The sequence below is a fragment of the Anomaloglossus baeobatrachus genome, chromosome 1 (assembly GCF_048569485.1).
Source record: "Anomaloglossus baeobatrachus isolate aAnoBae1 chromosome 1, aAnoBae1.hap1, whole genome shotgun sequence".
Taxonomy (NCBI): Eukaryota; Metazoa; Chordata; class Amphibia; order Anura; family Aromobatidae; genus Anomaloglossus; species Anomaloglossus baeobatrachus.
The window spans coordinates 66,068,481-66,092,487 of record NC_134353.1 but is presented as its reverse complement, the minus strand read 5'-3'; the positions used below and the strand labels follow the sequence as shown (position 1 = coordinate 66,092,487).

Genomic DNA, 24,007 nt, shown 5'->3' with positions numbered 1-24,007 from the left:
CAAAACTTGGTGGCTGACGTTCACCAATGAATGGTGGACAAATATATAATGTTAGGATTACTCGAAAAGGACTGCAGACCCCAGAGCAAGACCAAAGTGGTGACTCTTACTGATGCTCATTCACTCCTCTATGACCTTCCTTCCCATCTCATGAGGAAACTGGTGGTGGCTTCTAACCTGCTTTGTTGGGGGACATCTTGTTCACTGTTGACCACAAGAACTTACATATAGTTTGCCTCAATTTTACACCTTCAACCTATGCTAAGATAATCCACAGCTTTTATGAAGGTTTTTATTCAGGACATGGTCTACATTTATTTCACAGCCCCAATATATTAATATACATGTACGTATGTTGCCTAAAGTACATTTATCGAATACAGGGCTCCTCACCCTTTTCCTCTTGGAATCTTCCCTGCCAGAATTGGTGGCTGATGTTCAACGATGAATGGTGGACAAATATATCATCTGTAACTAAAAGCTGACTCTTTGTAGGATTATTCGACCCCAGAGCAAGACCAAAGTGGTGACTCTTATAGATGCTCATTCACTCCTCATGCTCGTGAAGGAAACTGGTGGTGGCTTCTACTCTGCCTTTTTTAGGCACATCATGGTCACTGTTGACCACAAGAACTTAAAAAGAGTTTGCCTCAACCTTCCACGTTCAACCTAAGCTGAGGTCATCCACGGACCTTATTGATACATTGCAATAATATATACACAGCAAATATAATAAAATCACCTTTCAACTTCGAAAGAATCAAAGGTGTCAACAAAAACAGTAGCGGGAAGAGGAACCTGGAAACACAAAAGAAAACTATGTAAGAACCACAGGATAATCAAGGGAGCAACAGGAATAGAAAAAAGAACAACTACTTGTCACTATTCACCTGGTGACATGTCCCATTTCATATAAAAATTATGAAAACCCCCTTTTAATTAACAGTTTCAAAGTTTCTACCAAATCTATTCACCACAAACCCCACATGGACACAATGGGCCCCTATTCATTATTTGCATTTCTTGTAAAGTCACTTTTCTTGTCTTCTGGTGTTTGTAGAATTTTATATTATATATATATATATATATATATATATATATATATATATATATATATATATATATATATATACACACACATTACACACAAGCACACACATACAGTATATATAAAAAAGCCAGCAAGTACATAGTGGCCACATCTCTGAAAAATTGCTAGGGAAGGCTTTTTCTAAATACCTTGTTCAGCCAATTCTGCCTCTGAGTGACGCTATTGTGGTCCGCTCATCCCCATGAAGTGACCCCCCGGGGATCCATGACCTCTGACATCCGGCGATGTCACTTCAACTTCCAGTTGACTCAACATCACTGAGCCTGTCCTCAGTCTTCCTGAGTAACTGGACTGTGGGCGGTGTTTCACTGGTCATCACAGCCCAGCATCTCACTCGCTCTCTCCTTCAGTGCAGAGCGCCACAAGCAGGAGTGATGCTGGGCTGTGATGGGCGGTGAAACTCCGACTACAGCCCAGTCACTGAGGAACACTGGGACCACCTCGGTGATGTCAGGTCAAATGGAAGTTGACGTGACATCACGGTATCTAAGAAGTCACTGAGCCCGGGGGGGGGGGGGGGCACTTCATGGGGATGAGCAAACCGTGATAGCATCGCTCAGAGGCAGAATTGGCTGAACATGATATTTAGAAAAAGCCTAAGTTTTACAGAGATGTGGCCACAACTGCAGAGTAGTGAACCACCTTTTCAAGAAGGGTGCAAATTAAAATTGGTTCAAATTAAAAAAAAGCCAAAAATTACCAAAAATTAGATGAAAAAAAAGAGCAAACGCCATAATGAAGGGTGAAACAAAAATGACTCCAAATCTTAATTTGTGGCCAATATCCATTTAGGTAACGAGATAAGTTACAGACTGAAACGATGCTGTGGCTTTCGAAATTAATATAGCAAAAGAGTATATTGACACTGGGTGCTTGGATAGGATACCCCTCCAGACAAAGTATGAAAGGAATGGGGCATTCCAAATGGCAAATGTGAGATGAAAATAATAAAGCTTTATTGGCATAGCAATCCCAAAAAATGTTACGTTTCGGTCTAACCATAAGATCTTCATCAGACGGACTGTTGAATGATAACAGACGTGCAGTGAAGCAGAAGATAGGGTAAGAAACAGGATACAGGCCTATTGTGTGCACATTTGGAGTCTTGGATTCCTTTCGTACACTCTTCAGTTTGTCACTGGCCGTTACCTTTTCATAGTCGTCATCGCTATCGCTTCTGTCATCCTTAAATTTCAATTTTGGTTTTGCTGGACGGACTGGCAACTCCATTGTGATATCTCTGAAACTCTGTCCATCAGGCGGCGATCTCCTAGAGCAAGCCATAAATATACTGAAAATATACTGAAACTGAAAATAAGACACCTACTGATTTACGTCATTCGGAAATTATGACAGTTTTCTTCTTTCTGGTGGAGACCTATATTGTATACATTGAAGGAATCATGTGTATGTAAACAGGGGCATAACTACAATAGGTGCAGGCATTGCAGTCGCACCTGGGCCCTGGAGCCATACAGGTCTCAAAAAGTGAATTTGGCCAAAAGACCAATATTATTAACCGCTTCATGACCTATGACGTACCAGTACATCATAGGTCATGTGTGACTCTTTAATGTGTCCACATGTTTACCCACATGTCTTCTGATCTGATCAGGCGACATGTGCAGCTAACAGGCGCGAGTGGATTTCAAAAATAAACAAGTCCTCATACGGCTATAGTGAAGGAAAAATAAAAAAGTTAGGGCTCTAGAGGAAAACACGAAAAACGGAAAATCGCTGGGTGGTAAAGGGGTTAAGGACCTGCAATAATTGAGAACCCCATTAGAGCTTTTGCAGTGATACCCATGAGCTTAATGTTGTGCTATAGGAGGAGGGCTCTGGGTGTTGATACTGTGAGGGGTTCTCTGGGTATCGATACTGTGAGAGGGGATCTGGGTGTCAGTACTGTGAGAGGGGTTCTGGGTGTCGATACTGTGTGTGGGGCTCTGGTTATCTATGCTGTGAGGGGGTTCTGGATGTCGATACTGTGAGGGGGGCTCTGGGTGTCTATACTGTGAGGGGGGCTCTGGGTGTCTATACTGTGAGGGGGGCTCTGGGTGTCTATACTGTGAGGGGGGCTCTGGGTGTCTATACTGTGAGGGGGGCTCTGGGTGTCTATACTGTGAGGGGGGCTCTGGGTGTCTATACTGTAATGGGGCTCTGAGTGTCGATACTGTGAGGGGGCTCTAGGTTTCAGTACTGTTATGGGGCTCTGGGTGGTGATAGGGGGCTCTGGGTATCAATACTGTGAAGGGGCTCTGGGTATCTATACTATGAGGGGGGCTCTGGTATCGATACCGTGAGGGGGGCCCTGGGTGTCGATGCTGTAAGAGGGGCTCTGGGTGTCGATACTGTGAGGGGGGCTATAGGTGTCGATACTGTGAGGGTGGCTCTGGGTGCTAAACTTTGAGGGGGGCTGTGGGTGTCAGTACTGTGAGAGGGGCTGTGGGTGTTGATACTGTGAGAGGGGCTCTGGGTGTCGATACTGTGAGAGGGGCTCTGGGTGTCTATACTGTGAGAGGGGACCTGGTTGTCGATACTGTGGGGGGGCTTTGGGTGTCGATACTGTGGGGGGGGGCTCTGGGTGTCGATACTGTGAGGGGGGGAGGCCTGGTTGTCGATACTGTGAGGGGGGGCCTGGTTGTCGATACTGTAAGGGGGGCTCTGGATGTCAGTACAGAATTGCAAGTTTGCATTTACATCAATTGAAACATCAATTGGTCAAATAAGAGGATATGTTTTTATAAGGCTCTCCCACCCTTGAGGACCTGATGTTTGCTACATTTTCCTTGGTGGGAAGAGGTTATCGGTCTTCAAGTCAAAATTGATAAAGTATAACCATACAGCGATTTATACTTACAATTTTGGTGAGTATCCAGATCCTTCATATTCTGGTTTCTTTAGTTGTAACCTTGGAAGGGTAGGAGGCTTCACTAATGGTGGCTTGCAGGGTATGGGTTTTGGTACAATGGGTGAAGGCTCCTCAGGTGATTTTAAAGAGTCACTTAACGCTCTAGGTTTTACAGGAATTGGTGGTCCATTACTGTTCATTGGGGTTGGTTTTGTGGCTAGTATGGTTGGCTTGGTCGGCACTACTGGACTTGTCGTAGGAAAGTTAGACTTGTTAGTTGGTTTTGGCATTGGAGGAGCTATGTTCAACCTGCTGCTGAGCTCATCCTTAAATTTAAAGTCTTTTCCCGCCATATATGAAGGTTTGGTCCCAAACGCTGTTACATTGGGTTGACAGGTTTTGTAGTCATTAATTGATTGGGACAATGGTTCTACTCGATTAACCGGTGGTTGTGGGGGTAAAACAGGTGGTTTTCTGCTAACGGGACATGGAAAGGGTGGAGTATCTTCCTTTTCAGCATTGTCAGTTGATCTGTTTAATAAATCCGTAGCCCTGTAGACAGGAGGGAATGTTGGCACTGGAGGTTTCACTCCGAGCTCTTGTCCATTGCAACCATCAATACTTTTCCTGGGATATGAGCGAGAAGGAGGAGAAGGGGGTTTTGCTATTCCTGAAGCTCTAGTTGTCGATGGCCAGTTTGGAAAAACTTCAGGCTTCTGTGCTACGGGAACTGGCGGTGGCGGATAGCTCGGTGCACTGACTGTTCGAGAAAAAGCAAGAAAGATAAACGTTCTCTAAGATGTACCCAAAACACTTCTGGACAATATTTCATTTTTAGATAGAGGATTATGTGCTGATAAAATTCTTAAAGACTTTTTCCATGATTGAGATTGATCAAGGGCCAGATCTGAATGAAGCAGAGGTGCAAATAATCACTTCAGTCAATGTCTATGGGTCTGCGGGAGGGACCCAAGTGGAGCATTCAGCTATTTCTGACAGTCTCATAGACAATGAAAGGGGCAGAGTTCGAGCATTCCACCTCCACTCCCTTTCTTATGATCTATTGTGGTCCAAGCAATTAGTCAGTTACAGATAGGGAATACATCTTTAAAGGGATTGTCCACTACTCGGACAACCCACTTCTCAGTCACCTCGTTCGTCCCCTTAAAAATAAATAAGCCTATACTCACCTCCGGTGCAGCTGGGGTTCCAGCGATGCCTAAAGCCGCGTTCCTCGGGTCCACGACCAATCAGCACCGGCTTCCTGCTCCGTCTTTGGGCGTTTGAGCAGGAAGTCAGTGCTGCACTCACATCCTGCTCCAATACAAAGGCGTTGAGAAAGACGCTAGGAGCTGATTGTTATAATGAAACGTGAGACATGTGACCAATGTCACGTGGGCCCTGGGAACGCGGCTTTAGACAACGCAGGAACCATGGCCGCACCGTAGGTAAGTAAAGGCTTATTTATTTTTATGGGGGCGAACAAGGGGAATGAGAAGGGGTTGTCCAAGTAGCAGACAACCCCTTTAATGTATCTTTACAAGATATGATAAATTTATAAAGTCTAGGTATGATAAAAAGATCTAAAACTCCTGCATATGTCTGTTTCTAGCCATCAATAGGTGGAGCTTAAAAGGAACCTGTCATCGGGTTTTTGCCATGTAATCCGAGAGCAGCATGATATAGGGGCAGTGACCCTGATTCCAGCAATGTGTCACTTATTAGGTTGCTAAGTGTTGTTTTATCAGCAGAAAATTATCCCAACAAGACTATTTGTCTCGTGCCATGTAGTCCTCCTGCTCTGTGTAACCACACCCCCACCACTGATTGGCAGCTTTCCACCTAAGTACCTAGAATGCTGCCAATCAGTGGTGTGGGCGGGATTATACAGAAGTCAGCATTCAGAGAACAACAGTAGTAGAGCTGCAACAGAGAAAACTGTGATTTTATCACAACTACGGCAAGCAGCCCCGTAAGTGATACATCGCTGGAATCAGGGTCTCTGCCTCTACCGCACATGCTCATAAACTCCGGTCTTATAAACAGTGCAGAACATGTTTATGTCCATGTGATTAACAAATTTAGGATATTTAGGAATTTATTTATAATGTCTTTTTTTTTATAGTTCTATATTTTTTTCTTATCCTGGAGAACGCCTTTTATTTCTGTCTCTGTGCAGGGACCTGGAGCTCTGTATCAAAAAGAACATAGAACTTTGCCCCTGATACAGATATATTTAGTACAGTAAGGAGCTGGCACATGACAGCAATCAAAGGTAGCTATTGACTTTATATCCGCACTAAACAGCTTTTAATATCTTACCATTCATTACATCCGGCTGTTCGTAGTCTTCTTCATCATCATCTTCATCCTGATAGCTATCTGTGAATGTACAGAGAAAGGGAATCTCGGGTAAATATTTAGATATTTAACAGCGGAAGGAATTGACACTCCTGCCGGAAAAACGTTATTGCGCTTTATAAAGACAAGTAATATAATATAAAATGCATAGCATACGGGTGAAATATTACCTTCTGCAGGATTGTGCGTGTATTTTATATCCACAGGACGTTCAATGGATCCGTAGAAACTGTCTGTTTCGGAGCCACTATCACTGTGAAGGAAAAATGAAGATCAGCACTTGACCTTGTATACTGTAACTATCCGTCACTACAATGTTGTAGAAATATCACTGCGTTGCGCTATATAACATATTCTGGTTTATTATCCATTTTATTTTTGAGACATTTTTATGTGCACATGGCGCGTTTTTTGTTGCAGTTTTTGTTGATGCATGTTTTGAGAAATCCGCACCAAAATCTGCATGCCTATCCTGAAGCCAGCAAAGTCTATCAGATTTCTGAAGCAGTTTGTTGCTTTTTCTTTTCCTTGCAGATTTTGGTACAGGAAAACACTGCAGCATGTCAATTGTTGGGGCATTTTTTTGTACATTTTTTAGACCTTGAGCCATTGACTTCAGAAGAAGAAAAAAACATATAAAAAATGCTTGCATTTTTTGGTGCGTTTTTGCTAGAAGGCGCAGATTTTGAAGCAGAACATTTCTGCACCAAATCTGCAACGTGTGCACATACCCTAAGAGGCACCTGTTAATGAACCGGAAGCGTCGTGGAACAAAACACCCATTCTTCAATTCTTTATGAATTGGAACTATAGGGCCCAAATCCTCAAAATGGGCATTGTTCACAAGGGTCTTGATGAGGAGGTGTGCTGTGATCAGACGCTCCTGATTCTTGAGGAGGCACGCGCTTCTTAATAAATTAGGAGAGTCTGATGACTGGCGGACAGTTCTGTGTGCATCTTCACCACAAATCCGATTCCAGTCCCTGATGGAGTAAGATTTGTAGCATAGTGAACAGTCACCATACCCCCGTCCTAACCTCAGTTTCCCCTACTTTGCCTGAGCTGGACGGAAATAGGAAAAAATTATGCAACTTTTCAAAACTTTTTACACTAGAATATTGTCATAAAAGCTTTGATAAATTGGGCACTAAAAGGAACAATTTATATAGATGCTAATATATATACATATACATATATATACATCCCCCTATAGGGCTATGTGCTAAGTTTATACTGTCAGGGAATCTGTCAGCAGGTTTTTGCTATGTAAGCTGAAAACAGCATGCTGCAAGAGTTAACACACAGAATTCAGGGATGCCTGTCTTGTCAAAATCCGATCTGTTTATTTGCTATATTTGCTATATTTTATATTATTAAATGTCACACACACAACAACCTGGCACGCCCCCTCCTCTGATTGACATCTTGCTGTCAATGTGCAATCTCTATATGGAGTCTGGTGTGTGCTAGTGCAGCTCTCTCAGCTCCAGTACATGAGTAAATAAAAAAAATCTGATTGTGTCAGAATGGCTGCACCCAGTAATCTAAGTGATACATTGTTGGATTCAGGATCTCTTTGCCTACATCATGCTGCTCTCAGATGAAGTAGCAAAACCTGCTGACTGATTCTCTTTAAATATATATTATATGTTAAAGTTATGGAACTTTTCAAAAGAGCACAATTCCTTTATGTTGTTAATTAGAGCTACCCTAATCTAAGTAAGACTAAAGGCCCCGTTACACGCAATGACGTATCTAATGATATATCGTCGGGGTCACGGATTCCGTGACGCACATCCAGCATCGTTAGCGACGTCGTTGCGTGTGACACGCATGAACGACTGTTAACAATGGAAAATACTCACCAAATCGTCCATCGTTGACACGTCGGTCATTTTCATAAAATCGTTGATTGTTGAGCACGCAGGTTGTTCATCTTTCCCCGAGCTAGCATACATCGCTACGTGTGACACCTCGGGAACGACAAACTACAGCTTACCTGCGGCCACCGGCAATGAGGAAGGAAGGAGGTGGGCGGGATGTTACAGCCGCTAATCTCCGCCCCTCCTCTTCTATTGGGCGGCCGCTTAGGGACGCCGCTATGACGCCCCACGAACCGCCCACTTAGAAAGGAGGCGGTTCGCCAGCCACAGCAACGTTGCTAGGCAGGTAAGTACGTGTGACAGCTTTTAATGATTTTGTACGCCACGGGCAGCGATTTGCCTGTGACGCACAAACAACGGGGGCGGGTACAATCGCTAGCGATATCGCTGCGTGTAACACCCCCTTTAGAGTTCTTTCACATGTCTGTGCAATTCGGTCCGATGTTGGATCGCAATGCACGGACTGGCCGCACGTTGCCCAACCTAAGTATGAGAGCCTCATAGGCATATATGAAGTCGTGACGCTCAGGTCGGGAAACATGCAGCCAGCCCTTGCATTGCGATCCGACATCAGACCGAATTACACAGACGGGTGGAAAAGTGAAGTACAAGTACCTTAGGTGGAAAAGTGAAGTACAAGTACAAGTACCTTAGGTGGAAAAGTGAAGTACAAGTACCTTAGGTGGAAAAGTGAAGTACAAGTACCTTAGGTCTGTGATTGTCTCCTTCTTCTCATGGTATCGATCAATTTCTTTCCTCAGGGACATCATCCATTTCTAAAAGAGAAATTTGGTTCCAATAGATTTGAGTATAAACCATTCTCTTGCTCATTTTCCATAAATCAGATTAACATAACCCCCTTGTGCTTATAAGAAGAACTGATCTATATAATTGTATATAGTTATATAGTCACTGTATAACCGAGCTCCCACCACTCATTGTAGATGCCGGCTACATAGCTGACATCTGTGTCTTAAAATTTTAGACAGAGGTGAATGTCAATTTCTAGTGAGAAAATAAAAGTGTTGGCTGTGCCTTCCACCAAGCGCACCTTCCGCTCCTCCTCGGATGCTGCAGAGAAGTACCACGTACGATGCTTCTTGCTTATATGCACCATCTTGAAGGGAAACACATTATTTGACGTGGTTTCTTCTGCTGCCCGCATTACCCTGGGGAAGACAAAAGGTTTAGAGTCCTTGTTAGAATTCACAGCACTTTATATTCATGTGAACAAATAGAACATGGAAGCAATGATAAATCCATGAAAAGCCTGTAAGTCTCCAAGATAACAGACTGTAACACCTTGATTAGTCATATTCTTATAACAACCAAATCAGATCTCATACAATGTACTTACAAGGGGCAACTGTCGTGAGTGTGCCCCGCTCTGAGGAGACCTCTGAAGGTCACAACACCTTATTGTTCGCAGGTGTACAACTTGTATTAGAGTGAATCTACTTTCTAATACCAAATGGGTTAAGGACTCTTTCCTATCTGGCTGTTCTTTGAAGCCTTAATCTCAGGTGCACCTCTTTTGTGACCAACTATGAAAAGTCATGTGTGTTACCATCTGATGCCAGTTATAGATTTTCATTTTTATGCGGACTATTTTGGAAGGAGCCAGTCTCTAGAAGAAGCTGAGAAGTCGTGATTATTGCAGCTGGGTTGTTTAGCTGCATTGGAGGAGGTCAGAGTGTTTTCCTTTTTGTGTCTATTTTCCCTCTGTCTGTCTCCCTTATCTAGTGTTGTTTATTGCAGATGTGAGACTAGTGCTCTCGCCTGTCTTTTCACTAGCCAGGGTGAGTTCAGAAGTCATGACTATTGCAGCTGTGGTGTTTAGCTGCATTAGAGGCGCTTAGAGTGTTTTTCCTTTTAGTGTGTGTTTTCCCTCTGTCTCCTTTACCTTCTGTTGTATTATTGCAGTGGTGAAACTAGTGTTCTCAAAAGTCTTCTCACTAGCCAGGGTGAGTTCAGGGCAAGTGAAGGCCTAGGCACAGGATGGGGAAGGACCCATGTAGGAACATTAGGGAGCAAAGTGTACAGTCTCAGGTGAGTTGCAGGAGGTGTCCCCTTTCCCTTCTCCCTATCGCCAGGACCTTCATTTTATACCATTCCCATTGTTACCCATATGTCGCACTGTATGCTCTGACATGATAGCATCACCCTGAAACATATATCTGCAAATTGATATTCTGGTTTGGCTTTTATCCTAAGTCATATGGCAAGGCTTTTTAAAGGGTCTTCTCACTAGCCAGGGTGAGTTCAGGGCAAGTGAGGACCTAGGCATGTGACGGGGGGAAGGGGGGATGTTAGAGATCAAAGGGTACAGACTCAGGTGAGTAGCAGGAGAGTACCCTTTCCCCTCTCCCTATCACCAGGGCCTTCCCTTTATACCATTCTCATTGTTACCTTTATGTTGCAATGTACGCTCTGGGGTGACAGCAACACCTTGAAACATAAATCTGCAAGTTGACATTCTGGTTTGGCTTTTATCCTAAGTCATATGTCAAGGTTTTTAAAGAATCGATACTGACTTTTAGGGTTGCTACTGCCAATAGGTGGCACTAGCGTTAAAGTCCTCTTCCTTCCTGAAGAGGCAATTTATATATTTATTTTCCCAAATTAGCATTGCATGGCTTTTAAGCCTCCTTACACTGGCATGTCATCACTCTACACAAGGAGACACATTACCCCTTAAAAAAAGGAATAGAGAACTAAGATTACATGAGGTTTGATTGCTGTCTGTTCGTATAGAGACGCATAGGTCTACATAGGAGCTGTATACAAAAAAATATAGTAAAAGGCAATCGCGACATCATATCATGGATACGGAAACAGATTTTTATATACATATATATATATATATATATATATATATATATATATACACACATACATACACAGTGTAGACCAGAAGTTTGGACACACCTCATCTCAAGAACAACTATTACGAGGAGACTTTGTGCAGCAGCCTTCATGGTAAAATAGCTGCTAGGAAACCACTGCTAAGGACAGGCAACAAGCAGAAGAGACTTGTTTGGGCTAAAGAACACAAGGAATGGACATTAGACCTTCTTTTCAACATATTTATTAATGACCTTGTTGGGGGCATGCGGAGTAGAATTTCAATATTTGCAGATGATACTAAACTCTGCAGGGTAATCAATACAGAGGAGGATAATTTTATATTACAGGGAGATTTATGTAAATTGGAGGATTGGGCTGAGAAGTGGCAATTGAAGTTTAATGTAGATAAATGTAAGGTCATGCACTTGGGTAGAGGAAATAACATTTATGATTATGTACTTAATTGTAGAACACTGGGTAAAACAGACAGAAAAAGACTTGGGTATATGGGTGGATGGTAAACTTCACTTTAGTGGACAGTGTCAGGCAGCTGCTGCCAGGGCTAATAAAATAATGGGATGTATTAAAAGAGGTATAAGTGTTCATGAAAAAAATATAGTTCTACCTCTGTACAAGTCACTAGTGCGACCGCACTTAGAATACTGTGTACAATTCTGGTCACCGATATATAAGAAGGACATAGCTGAACTGGAGAGGGTGCAGAGAAGAGCCACCAGGATTATTAGAGGAATGGGTGGGCTGCAATACCAAGACAGGTTATTAAACTTGGGGTTATTTAGTTTGGAAAAACGAAGGCTTAGGGGGATCTAATCACAATGTATAAATATATGAGGGGACAGTACAGAGACCTTTCCAAAGATCTCTTTACACCTAGGCCTGCGACTGGAACACGGGGGCATCCGCTACGTCTTGAGGAAAGAAGGTTTAATCATAATCACAGACGAGGATTCTTTACTGTACGAGCAGTGAGACTGTGGAACTCTCTGCCGCATGATGTTGTAATGTGTGATTCCCTACTAACATTTAAGCAGAGCCTGGATGCCTTTCTTGAAAGATTTAATATTACCAGTTATGTATATTAGATTTTATGACAGGGTGTTGATCCAGGGAACTAGTCTGATTGCCGGATGTGGAGTCAGGAAGGAATTTTTTTCCCTATTGGAGCTTGTTTGCCACATTGTTTTTTGTTTTTTTTTTGCCTTCCTCTGGATCAACATGTTAGGCTACGGGTTGAACTAGATGGACTTAGAGTCTCCCTTCAACCTTAAAAACTATGATGCTATGATACTATGGTACTATGAACAGTGGAAATCTGTGCTTTGGTCTGATGAGTCCAAATTTGAGATCTTTGGATCCAACCACTGTGTCTTTGTAGAAAAGGTGAACTGATGGATTCTACATGTCTGGTTCCCACCGTGAAGCATGGAGGAGGAGGAGGTGTGATGGTGTGGGGGTGCTTTGCTGGTGACACTGTTGTGGATTTATTAAAAATTGAAGGCATACAGAACCAGCATGGCTACCACAGCATCTTGCAGCGGCGTGCTCTTCCATCCGGTTTGCGTTTAGTTGGACCATAATTTATTTTTCAACAGGACAATGACCCCAAACACACCTCCAGGCTGTGCAAGGGCTATTTGACTAAAAAGGAGAGTGATAGGGTGCTACGCCAGATGGCCTGGCCTCCACAGTCACCAGACCTGAACCCAATCAAGATGGTTTGGGGTGAGCTGGACCGCAGAGTGAAGGCAAAAGGGTTAACAAGTGCTAAGCAACTCTGGGAACTCCTTCAAGACTGTTGGAAAACCATTTCCGGTGAATACCTCTTGAAAGTCATCAAGAGAATGCCAAGAGTGTGCAAAGCAGTAATCAAAGCAAAAGGTGGCTACGCTGAAGAACCTAGAATATAAGACATATTATGAGTTGCTTCACACTTTTTTGTTAAGTATTTCATTCCACATGTGTTAATTCATAGTTTTGATGCCTTCAATGTGAATCTACAATTTTTAGAGTCATGAAAATAAAGAAAACTCCTTGAATGAGAAGGTGTGTCCAAACTTTTGCTCTGTACTGTATATATACTGTATATATAACTTCTGAATTTGTTTCCAACTAAAATAATGAAAAAAAATTGTAGAGTTAATATCTTCTTAATCTTACTGACGTGGAGAATCATAGCGATAGGTCGTCTTTACCATACAGTAAAAACTAAGCCCAAAACACAATGGCGGAATTTGCAAAACAAATGTTCTATTTGCGATGAAGCTATAAAAAATATGAAAATTAAGAATCATGACTATAAAAGATTAAAAGGGATATTCCCAAAATGTAAAGTTATTCCCTACCCGGTAACCTAACCCTCGGGTTCTGCAGAATCCTATCTTGATTGGAGCGGAGGTGAGCATATTCAATTGGGAAAGGTGAGCACAACTCCTCCGCTAAGGCTATGTGCGCACGTTGCGTCGGAGTACCTGCAGTTTATTCTGCACGTTTTCCTTCCCTTGGTTTTTGACCAAATGGCTTTTGACCATTTTTTAGCGCTAAAAACGTATGCGTATTTACCGCGTTTTTAGTGCGTTTTCAGCGCTTTTTACCTGCGTTTTCACCTGCGTTTCTGCAGATGCGTTTTGTAGATCAAGACACTGAGAAATAAAGTTGAAATAGTCAAAAAGAATGAAAAAAGAGAAAAAAAGTATAAAATTAACTTTTAATAAAACTATATGAAAAATTATCAATTTTAATGAAATAATAGTGGTTATGCACATTTTAACTGGAAAATAGGTAAAGTTTATTATTTTTTAGCATTTAAATTTTCGGTTATTGTGTGTGTGTAAAGGAACATTAGAACCCTTTAATTTTTGGCCAGAAAAGCATGCGTTTTTGGAGACAAAAACGCAGTGGAAAAGCAGGTAAAAAGCATGAAAAACGCAGGAATTGTGCTTTTGGTTGCATTTTGCCATTTCTCATTGACTCCAATGTTAAGGAAACGCTGCAGAAATGGCAAAAACAACTGACATGCTGCTTCTTTTTCAGCATGGTTTTTGACCCAAAATATGCAAATTAAACGCTGCAGAAAAAAAGCAAAGTGCAGACAGGATTTCTGCTTTTCCCATAGACTTTGCTGGAAAACAAAAACGCATGCGTTTTAGCGCAAAAACGCTGCCGCTAAAAACGCTGCGGAAACGCGGTAAAAAACGCAACGTGCGAACATAGCCTTAGACAGGATGGTTTCTGGATCCAGAGCTCCAGTCTTGAGATTGCTGGCTATCACTCAGCAATTCCCTATACCTAGATTTTGATCCTGGCAATAAGCCTTTAATAGACCATGAATACTACTAACCTGTTGTATCCGTTCAGTGAAAAAGCGCCCTGTGAGGTGGCCGAGGTGCTCGTCTTGAAGTAGTACACGCATCCTTTATGTATGATGACATATCTGAGGGGCCCTTGAGAAAATAAGAATGAAAATGAGTTTGTAACAGGTAAAAGGAAAATGGAACCAATCATGATATCACAGGGATTTTGTACAAGAAATAGCGCCACTCTTGTCAATGGCTGTGTCTGGTATTACAAGCTCAGCTCATTTTTCTACACTCATCTTTCAGGTCATACATTGCCATTAGAAACCACATTTTATTATTTTTTTTAAAAAATTTATAATGAGCACCTCCTTCAATTGCCAATGATTCTGGAACAGTTTTCTTTTTTTTTCTGCACTTCTCCTTTGCAAAATTTTCCCCTTCAAGCAACTGGGCGTGTACCAAAGAACTTCTCTATGAGCAATTGCCTTTTACTCCTCCAATCAAAACACAGCCCTGCCCACAGAAAAGTTTTCTGGACACGCCCAGTTAGTTGAAGGGAAAATTTGCACCATTATTACCGGGGTACATAACTTTGGAACGGAGGGGCGCAGAAGAAAAAGAGAAACGTGTTTGATGTGTTCATACTGTATAATTATATACTAAAGTCAAAGTGAAAGCTTTAGGCTATGTTCACACGGGGCGTTTCTTTTGCATTGGTTTTATGCAAATCCATGCTAATAAAAAGCTGCTCTTTACAGTCCCTGCAAAGCCTATGAGATTCCAGAAGTCTTATGCACACACACACACACACACACACAAACAGCTGTGCTTTTTTCCCTGTTTTTGCTGCATTTTTGAAAAAAAAAGCAGCATGTCAACTCTTTCAGAAGTTTTGCAGCGTTTTTTCAAGTGCGCAAACACAGTAAAAACCCCAAGAAAAACTGCACCAAAACCGCAGGTTATTTCCTGCAAAGAGATCAAGTTTTGCTACAGTTTTTCTGCAGAAAACAACACTCTGTGTGAACATAGCCTTAAACATTTTTTATCACTAGCTCAGGCGCTTGTAAACAGTGTAAGGCCCTGTGCGTACACTCCGGTTTTTGCCGCGGATTTACTGCATGAATTGCTGCAGAAAATGTTCAGAACCTTTCTGCAGTCATTGCCCAGCAAAACCTATGGTAAGAAAAAAAAAATGGTGTGTGCACACTGCGTTTCTTTCCCCTACAGGTTTTTCCTGCAGAATTTCTGCAGGAAAAAGAATGTGCATGTCACTTCTTTTCTGCAGGTACCTGCAGTTTTTGCCATAGATAATGATAAAAAAACGCAGGGACCAACCTGCGGAAAAAGGACGGCAAAACCGCACCAAAACCACAACAAACCGCGGTAAAACCGCATGCGGTTTTCGGTTGCGGTTTGCTGCGTTTTTTCTGCCGCGGGTGCGGATTTCTTTCAGAGGGTGCAGAATTTTCTTAAGAAAATTCCATTTTCTAATGCGCACATAGCCTTACATAGTTTATAAAAAAAAAAAAAAAAAGTTAGCAGTCCGCAGGAAAAACACCTCCGCTGCTTGTTTGCAGCTTGTGGCTGCGACCAGACAGGGGACTTCCACCCTGACAGCGGTTTATCAGATTAGTGCAGAGGACTGGCTCCTGCAAAGTGACTCTACCATCGCCGGTCAGACGTCTTGGGTCCACTTCCTCCTACAATTCTAGTTAAGAGCAGTTTTGTTACTGATTTTAATAACTTTTCGGAGTAACAGTTGCATAGAAAGTTCTGTGCACAAAACACTTTCATGGACGATGTCCCACTTTCAGTTAGTTTTAATTGAAGTTTTAGGCTATGCTCATGTGACGCCCTGGGCAAGCCAGGGGTCACAGGTCATCACACCACCACACCCTACACCCCAGCTAGGAACACCCAAGCTACCAAAATCCTTGTTGCCTTCCTCCAGGGGCTGATGTTCACACCAGGGGGTGGGCCAGGCGGTTGGCTCCGCCCACCGAGGAGTCCACAGCCCTGGAGGCGGGAGGAATCAGGCAGTTCAGTTAGGGAAGTGAAAGAGTAAACAGTAGAGTCGAGTGAGGAAAGTGAAGTGAAGTGGAAGGAAGGAGTAGTGAAGCTAAAGAGAGAAGCTGAAGTGACAGTAGAAAAGCCTGAAGTTGGTCCGGCTGTGTGCCCGGACAGTGACAGCAAGGTTAGCAGACGGCGGTGATAGTCCGCAGGGGTGACTGCTCGGAGGTTGCTGGAAGGACCGCGGACGGGTAGTGGCCCGGCGGTCTGGAGCAGTATACGAAGAACAGTCAGCACCAGGGCAGGGGCCTTTCGGATCCCGGCAAGTCTTGGAGTCGCCATAATTTGCCAAATCCGTCAGTGAAGGGGACGTCTGTCTCCCAACAACGAAGTCCCGATTGAAGGCAACAGTCCGACCGTTACAGAGAGACACCGCCACCGCCAGGGCACCAGTTTCTCAGGGCCAGCGCCTGCGGGCAAAGTAGGGCTCCTCCGGCCCATATCCAAGCCGGGGAGCGGGTTACCGGTGGGAACCCATCGCAACCATCATCAACATAGGTGCAGGACAGAGGGACCGTCACCGACTGGGGAAAGCAAGTGCAGCCGTCCGTGGGAACCGTCTTTCCAGCCGTGTGTTTTACCGAGAACTGTGTCAACGTCTCAGGCTGAGTGAGTACCACAGTGCCGCAAGGCACAGCGCTGCCCCCGCGTCCCTGCGCCCACCAAGCCCTGCATCACCCACCTAATCACTGGGCCCCGGGATCACCAACCACTACCCACGGAGGGGCAACACAACAACTGGCTGCTCCATACCATCCTTCCCGGGATCCCCATACAGAGCAGCGGTGGTGTCAACAAATCACCACAACCGTGGGTGGCGTCACAGACAATAACCAATCCCCACACCCAAAATCCCCTTTCACTCACGGGCGAGGAGCGCCGCTAGAGTCCCCGGGATCCGGCCCATCGCTCGAGCCACCGAGCAGCAGCAGGCCGCAGCAGCCGCGGCAGCCGGACCCGAGCAGCAGTGGGAGAGCGCAGCGTCCCCTCCTCCGCCCGCGACACTCACACAGGGCATTTTTGCTGCTTTTTTTTTATGCAAATAAAATCTGCTTTTTACAGTATCAGCAAAATCTATTAGATTCCAGAAATCTCATGCACACATTGCTTTTTTTTCTGGACTAAACTGCTGCATTTTTGAAAGAGGCAGCACGTCAATTCTTTCAGCGTTTTTGCAGCTTTTTTCACCATTGAAGCCAATGAAGATTGAAAAAAATGCACTTTTTTGCTGCATTTTTACTGAGCTTTTGGTCAATGAAACTCACTTTATTTAAACATGTAATGTATCTTGGGATATCTGTTTCGGCCAATCCGGATGAGTTGTTTATGGCTAATTACTCCCCATTGCTTACTAGAACTCTTGCTGATCCAAATAGATATAATCGGGGACGACTTTCCTGGTTTGGCCGGATCAATGCCCTCAAGATGGACATACTCCCGAGGTTCCTTTACTTATTCCAAACAGTCCCGATCAAAGTTACTAAACAATATTTCAGACAACTCCAGAGGGCATGTAGCAGATTCGTCTGGGGGACGGGGAGACCTCGGATTCGATACGCCACACTGGTGAGACCCAAATCCAGGGGAGGCGCTGGTTTACCTGATTTTGAAAAATATTACCAGAGTGCCCTCCTCACGAGGGTCTTGGATTGGAGATTTAACGATCTCAATAAACAGTGGGTGGGCGTTGAGTCCCATCTCTCCCCGTTCCCTCTGGCACGGCTTCTATAGGCCCCCCTTCAACAGAGACCGGCGGTTTCGGGATTTCAACCTCTGACTCAGGCGCTCATGCTTTTTTGGGACAGGCATCTGGAGACGTTAAACTTATCCCATAGACCGGGGAGTATGAGCTCACTCTTTAATAATCTCGACTTCCCCCCTGCGTCGGATAGATCTACCTTCTTATGTTGGGACTCAGCAGACGGAGTTACACTGGGACAGGTTGCTAGGAGACTATCCGGAATGGCGTCTTTTGAGGCTTTGCAGGAGTCATGCCCGGGGAGGAGACTATCCTGGTTGGAATATACTCAACTGACCACATTTATAAAAAGGAAATTCCCGGGAAATGCTCTATTATCCAAATCTACACACTTTGAGACCCTAATTTCATTATTAAATGCCGCGCCGCAACATGCCATCGCATTGATCTACAATCTCTTATGTACAGCCCAATATAAAGGTGCCCCAACGTATTTGGAGGCCCGGCAAAGAGAGCTCCAGATCACGTTGTCGGAACAAGATCATCTCAAAATCTTTACACTCTCTCATAAAATGTCCATTTCCTGTAGTGCACAGGAGAAAAATTTTTAAATTCTTACACGATGGTAGAGATGCCCTGACCTATTGCATAAGATCTTCCCCACAGTACCAGATACCTGCTGGAGATGCGGAGTCGAAACCGGTACTATGAAACATATATGGTGGGATTGCTCCTTGATAAGGTCATTCTGGGATTCAATTTTTGAAATATACTTTCAACTGTCGGGTATTCGGGTAATTCCTACTCCTCAAATAGCTTTACTGTCCCTAATCCCTGGATCTATCTCTGTGACCAAAAGAGGTGTCCTACGCTTTTTTCTCATCGCTGCTCGTATGATTATTCCAAGACATTGGAAGACAACTTCAACCCCCTCTGTAAGGGAATTTTTGGAGGAGGTAAATAGATTGGAGCGTATGGAGTCCCTGATGGCAGATGATGGGGACAAATGGGATAAACATGCTGGCACGTGGTCTTCCTGGCTCCTTTTCCGGGAGACTCCGAGATTTACGTCTTGGCTCAGATAAGGGGCTTTACACAGGTCTTTCCTTCCTTGGGTTCCTTTAGTTGATATTTGCAATCTTTAGGCTATGTGTCCACGTTGCTTTTTACCTGCTTTTTACCTGCTTTTTTGCTGCTTTTTCAACTGCAGCGTTTAATGCCGAAATGGTCTGTGTTCTGCTTTTCAAGCAAAGTCTATGGGAATTTGGGTTTCCTGTGCCCACTATGCAGTTCAAACTGCAGCCTTTTTTTGGCAGAACTTTGGACAAAAACTCAGCTTTGCAGTGCAAAACCCAAATGGCAAAAACAATTGACATGTCAATTGTTTTTGCCATTTGCGTTTTGAACTGCAAAGCAGAGTTTTTGCCCAAATTTCTGCCAGAAAAAGGCTACAGTTTGAACTGCATAGTGGGCACAGGAAACCCAAATTCCCATAGACTTTGCTTGAAAAGCAGAACACATCCATTTCGGCATTAAACGCTGCAGTTGAAAAAGCAGCAAAAAAGCAGGTAAAAAGCAGGTAAAAAGCAACGTGGACACATAGCCTTAAGAGGATTCGTTTACCTGACGCCAGAATTCTTTGGACACCCAACCTACTCCTACCTATCTATCCATGTCTTCCCCCCCTCCTCCTCTCATACCCTCCTCTCTTTCCTATACCTATCTTTTTCCTTCTTCTTCTCTCTTTCTAACCTTCACTTAGTCTTTATAGTTAAAATAGTCTCCGTAATACTGCTTTGAGTTGATATACCAGGATACGGTATAACCTGAATTGTCTTGTTTTAACTGTATTATCTGTTATGGTCTCTTATGTGACCATTCTTATCCTGATAAAAGTTCTCTTACAATACAGTGCTACATGCTCGATCCACATGTTTGGATCAACCTTCACTTTTGTTTGATTACATCTTATTCGTGTTATAAGCAATGCTTTGTTCACTTTTTCTTAAACCCAATAAAATTATTTACAGAAAAAAAACATGTAATGTAGACAAATGAAACATCAAAAATGCAGCAAAAAATGAGGCAAAAACGCAGCTTCTTAACAGCCAAGAGATCAGGTTTTGTTGCAAAAAAAAAAAAAAGAAGCACCAAAAACTCATTGTGTGAACATCGCCTTACAGGGCTTAAAAAAAAAAAGTGGTCCACAGGCACATACCACCAGCTGCTGAGCTCAGTGATTGGCTGTAGCGGTAAACGGACTCGTGATGTCACTAGAGACTGAGAGCAGCAGTGCTAGATCTGAGAATAGTAAACACTCTCTGTCTTTACAATCGCTTGTGCATCACTTTTTTGAAAGTCGAGAGCCCCTTTAATATACAAGTGTCCTGAGTATTTATCTATAGACCAAGACACTTGCTGGTTCATTTCTTAATCTTTTTATTTAATATCTATTTCCTACATAGGGATTCAGTTAAAGGGAACCTGTCACAGTAACCATGCAGTCCCATAGAGAAAGAAGGAGCCAAGTAGATATATATATATATATATATAAATATACATACAGTACAGACCAAACGTTTGGACACACCTTCTCATTCAAAGAGTTTTCTTTATTTTCATTACTCTAAAAATTGTAGATTCACATTGAAGACATCAAAACTATGAATGAAAACATGTGGAATGAAATACTTAGAAAAGTGTGAAATAACTTTTGCCTTCACTCTGCGGTCCAGTTCACCCCAAACCATCTCGATTGGGTTCAGGTCTGGTGACTGTGGAGGCCAGGTCATCTGGCGCAGCATCCCATCACTCTCCTTCTTAGTCAAATAGCCCTTACACAGCCTGGAGGTGTGTTTGGGGTCATTGTCCTGTTGAATAATAAATGATGGTCCAACTAAACGCAAACCGGATGGAATAGCATGCCGCTGCAAGATGCTGTGGTAGCCATGCTGGTTCAGTATGCCTTCAATTTTGAATAAATCCCCAACAGAGTCACCAGCAAAGCACCCCCACACCGTCACACCTCCTCCTCCATGCTTCACGGTGGGAACCAGGCATGTAGAGTCCATCCGTTCACCTTTTCTACAAAGACACGGTGGTTGGATCCAAAGAACTCAAATTTGGACTCATCAGACCAAAGCACAGATTTCCACTGGTCTAATGTCCATTCCTTGTGTTCTTTGCCCCAAACAAGTCTCTTCTGCTTGTTGCCTGTCCTTAGCAGTGGTTTCCTAGCAGCTATTTTACCATGAAGGCCTGCTGCACAAAGTCTCCTCTTAACGGTTGTTCTAGAGATGAGAAGGTGTGTCCAAACTTTTGGTCTGTGTGTATGAATATATATATATATATATATATATATATATATATATATATATATATATATATAATTATGGGTAAACTATTTACTCTGATTTATGCCTATGAGTCAAGTAGGCGGCTTCACTTGGTGATTGACAGCTACCTGTCTGCACAATCATACACAGAGGGCTGTCAATCATTGAATCAAACAATCGCTTGACTCCTAAGCTAAGGAACAATAGATTTAAAGGGGTATTCCCATCGCCAAGATCCTATCCCAATATGTAGTAGGTATAATAATAATAATAATAATAATAATAATATTAGCAAATACCTCCAATTAGAAATGTAGTATAGTTCTCCTGATATATGCATGTCACTTACCTCATTTGCAGGGCATTGCAGCTTATGTATCCATGGTTACGCCCACTCAAATAGTGACAGTTAGATACTCATAGTCATAACCATGGATTCCTAAGCTGCAATACCCTGCACATGAGATAAGACTTTACTAATTGGAGGTATTTACTAATATTCTTATTAATACGCCTACTACATATTGGGATAGGATCTTAGAGATGAGAATACCCCTTGAAATCAAATATATTTTATCCCACAAATAACATATCAATCAGCTCAACTTCTTCTCTCTGCCACGCAAACTGTGGGTCAGACACACTGTTCAACATAAGAGGTTCCCAATAAATCATAATTGTTGCCTGCAGACACCACTAGAGGGCGCTTACTGCGTACGGTTTGATTTTTTACTTTTATACCACTATGCAATGAGCTCCCTCTATTGATGGATTAAGGCAGTAAGACTTTAATTATTTAATTCAACATCTGTGCAGTGGGTTTGGAGCTATGTATCACATCTGACTATTATTAAGATTTACTAAGCCTCTTCCCAGATACGTTTATTCCTAATTTTTTTGTATGTGTATTTACTCTCCACTATTTCAATCATATCTGTTTTAATAGGCTTCAATAAACTAGAAATCATTTCGTCATATATTTATTTTTTGGTGTAGTCCTATTATTACTTGCATACATTCCTTTGCGTACATTTAGATATGAATCGAGCCATTAAAATTCTAATAGGTGACAACAGAATTAAAGGATTATTCCTATTTTTATAGATGTACTGTATATTATCGGATAGCACTTGTAAAACACACAATTTTGGAATTTATTGCTTATTCAAATTTACAACGGTTTTTAAGATATTAACACTTTTTGTTATTCACAGCTTATTTCCTAGGTGACCGACCACCACTGCTGTCTGGCTCGTAAGCACAGTGCTGAAGCTGGCCAGGTGTAGGGAATAATGGCGCGCTCCAGTGATCATGATCAGCTTCATAGCAGCGCTTACAAACTCGGAAGAAAAGACCTTGTAAGCATTGCACAAGTTCTGCTGTGTAACAGTGGTGGTCGGTCTCCAAGGCAATGAGCTCTAAAGAAAAGAAAATTATTAATATCTCAAGAACGGCTTGAAATTTTAATGAGCATTAAGTTGCAAAATTGCTTGTGTCACGGTTGACAGTTAACCCTGTGGTGTCCGGCTGCAGAAGGTCACAATGTTTGGCTGCACAAGCTGCTACTTGATATTCCATTCTTTCATTCTTGGTGTGAATGGAGATCTATATATATATCTTCCCTGTTATGGTTAACTCTTTCCCTTTTGGACCCTGTGGATATCTTGGCAGTTCGGCTGCAAATTCTTATCCCCACTCTCTATGTCTATATTTACCTGCATTTTCCCTTGCTTTGTTGCCGGTGATAGAGTTTACTCATAAGCTGTCCAGATTGCAAACATTGGGCTTGAAATCTCCTGTTGTATGTTGCTGTCATTCTCCAAAAGTCATCTTTCAGATAACTTGTCCCTTTGCATTCCCGTTTGTTTTCCCTGTGTGTTCTTTAGGTCTTAGTGGGTTGACTAGTGCTCATCCCATACGGTCACTACCTAAGGCCTCTGTCACACGTTCGTGCCTAGGGTATGTGTTTGGCAGTTTTCTCACGTACCGGAGGCACGTACACACGTGGACCTATGTATTCCTAATGGTTTGGACACACGTAAGTATTTTGGAACAGAACGTGTGTCCGTATGTTTCTCACCCCGACATGTCCGTTTTCTCCGGCATCACAGGTGTCACACGGCCCGCACCCGTACCACACGGATGTAGTGTGGATGCGGACCCGTGTGACACGCGCCGGAGAAACACGTGTCATTATTTTAAAATAAAAAAAAAAAAAAACATACTCACCTCCATAAGCCCCGCAGATTCTTCCGCTGCAAACAGTTGCTGCCGGCCGCCGCTCATTATGAGCGTGTTAAGGAGCGGTGGGAGTGATGTCACGGGCGCTAATCTCCGCCCCTCCGGAAGCAGCATCAGCGGAGAGTGGGCGGGGCTGGAGCCGAATATCAGAACCCAGGACAGCAGCAAGGACCACGTGAGTATGCAAATTACCGGTTCTTATCTCGGATAGCACACGGAGAACACACGTGGACCGCACGTACCGGAGACACAAACTTACCACATGCAACACGCAGGGAAAATACGTGCGTGA

The 24,007-nt window shown here is 43.1% G+C and overlaps 1 protein-coding gene across 3 annotated transcripts in view; it reads right to left on the bottom strand.

The window, feature by feature from the left end:
* SH3BP2 (SH3 domain binding protein 2) overlaps positions 1 to 24,007 on the bottom strand; it is a 131,936-nt gene that overhangs the window by 6,604 nt on the left and 101,325 nt on the right. For 2 of the 3 annotated variants that reach the window (XM_075333065.1, XM_075333017.1), the window contains exons 3-10: positions 14,412 to 14,514; positions 9,258 to 9,375; positions 8,912 to 8,982; positions 6,494 to 6,576; positions 6,285 to 6,344; positions 3,972 to 4,722; positions 2,261 to 2,381; positions 743 to 798 (exon numbers count right to left, since the gene is read on the bottom strand). In XM_075333065.1, coding sequence (XP_075189180.1) covers positions 743 to 798; positions 2,261 to 2,381; positions 3,972 to 4,722; positions 6,285 to 6,344; positions 6,494 to 6,576; positions 8,912 to 8,982; positions 9,258 to 9,375; positions 14,412 to 14,514 — 1,363 coding nt within the window. The remainder of the gene's footprint in view (positions 1 to 742; positions 799 to 2,260; positions 2,382 to 3,971; positions 4,723 to 6,284; positions 6,345 to 6,493; positions 6,577 to 8,911; positions 8,983 to 9,257; positions 9,376 to 14,411; positions 14,515 to 24,007) is intronic. The other variant, XM_075333056.1, reaches the window with a different exon arrangement.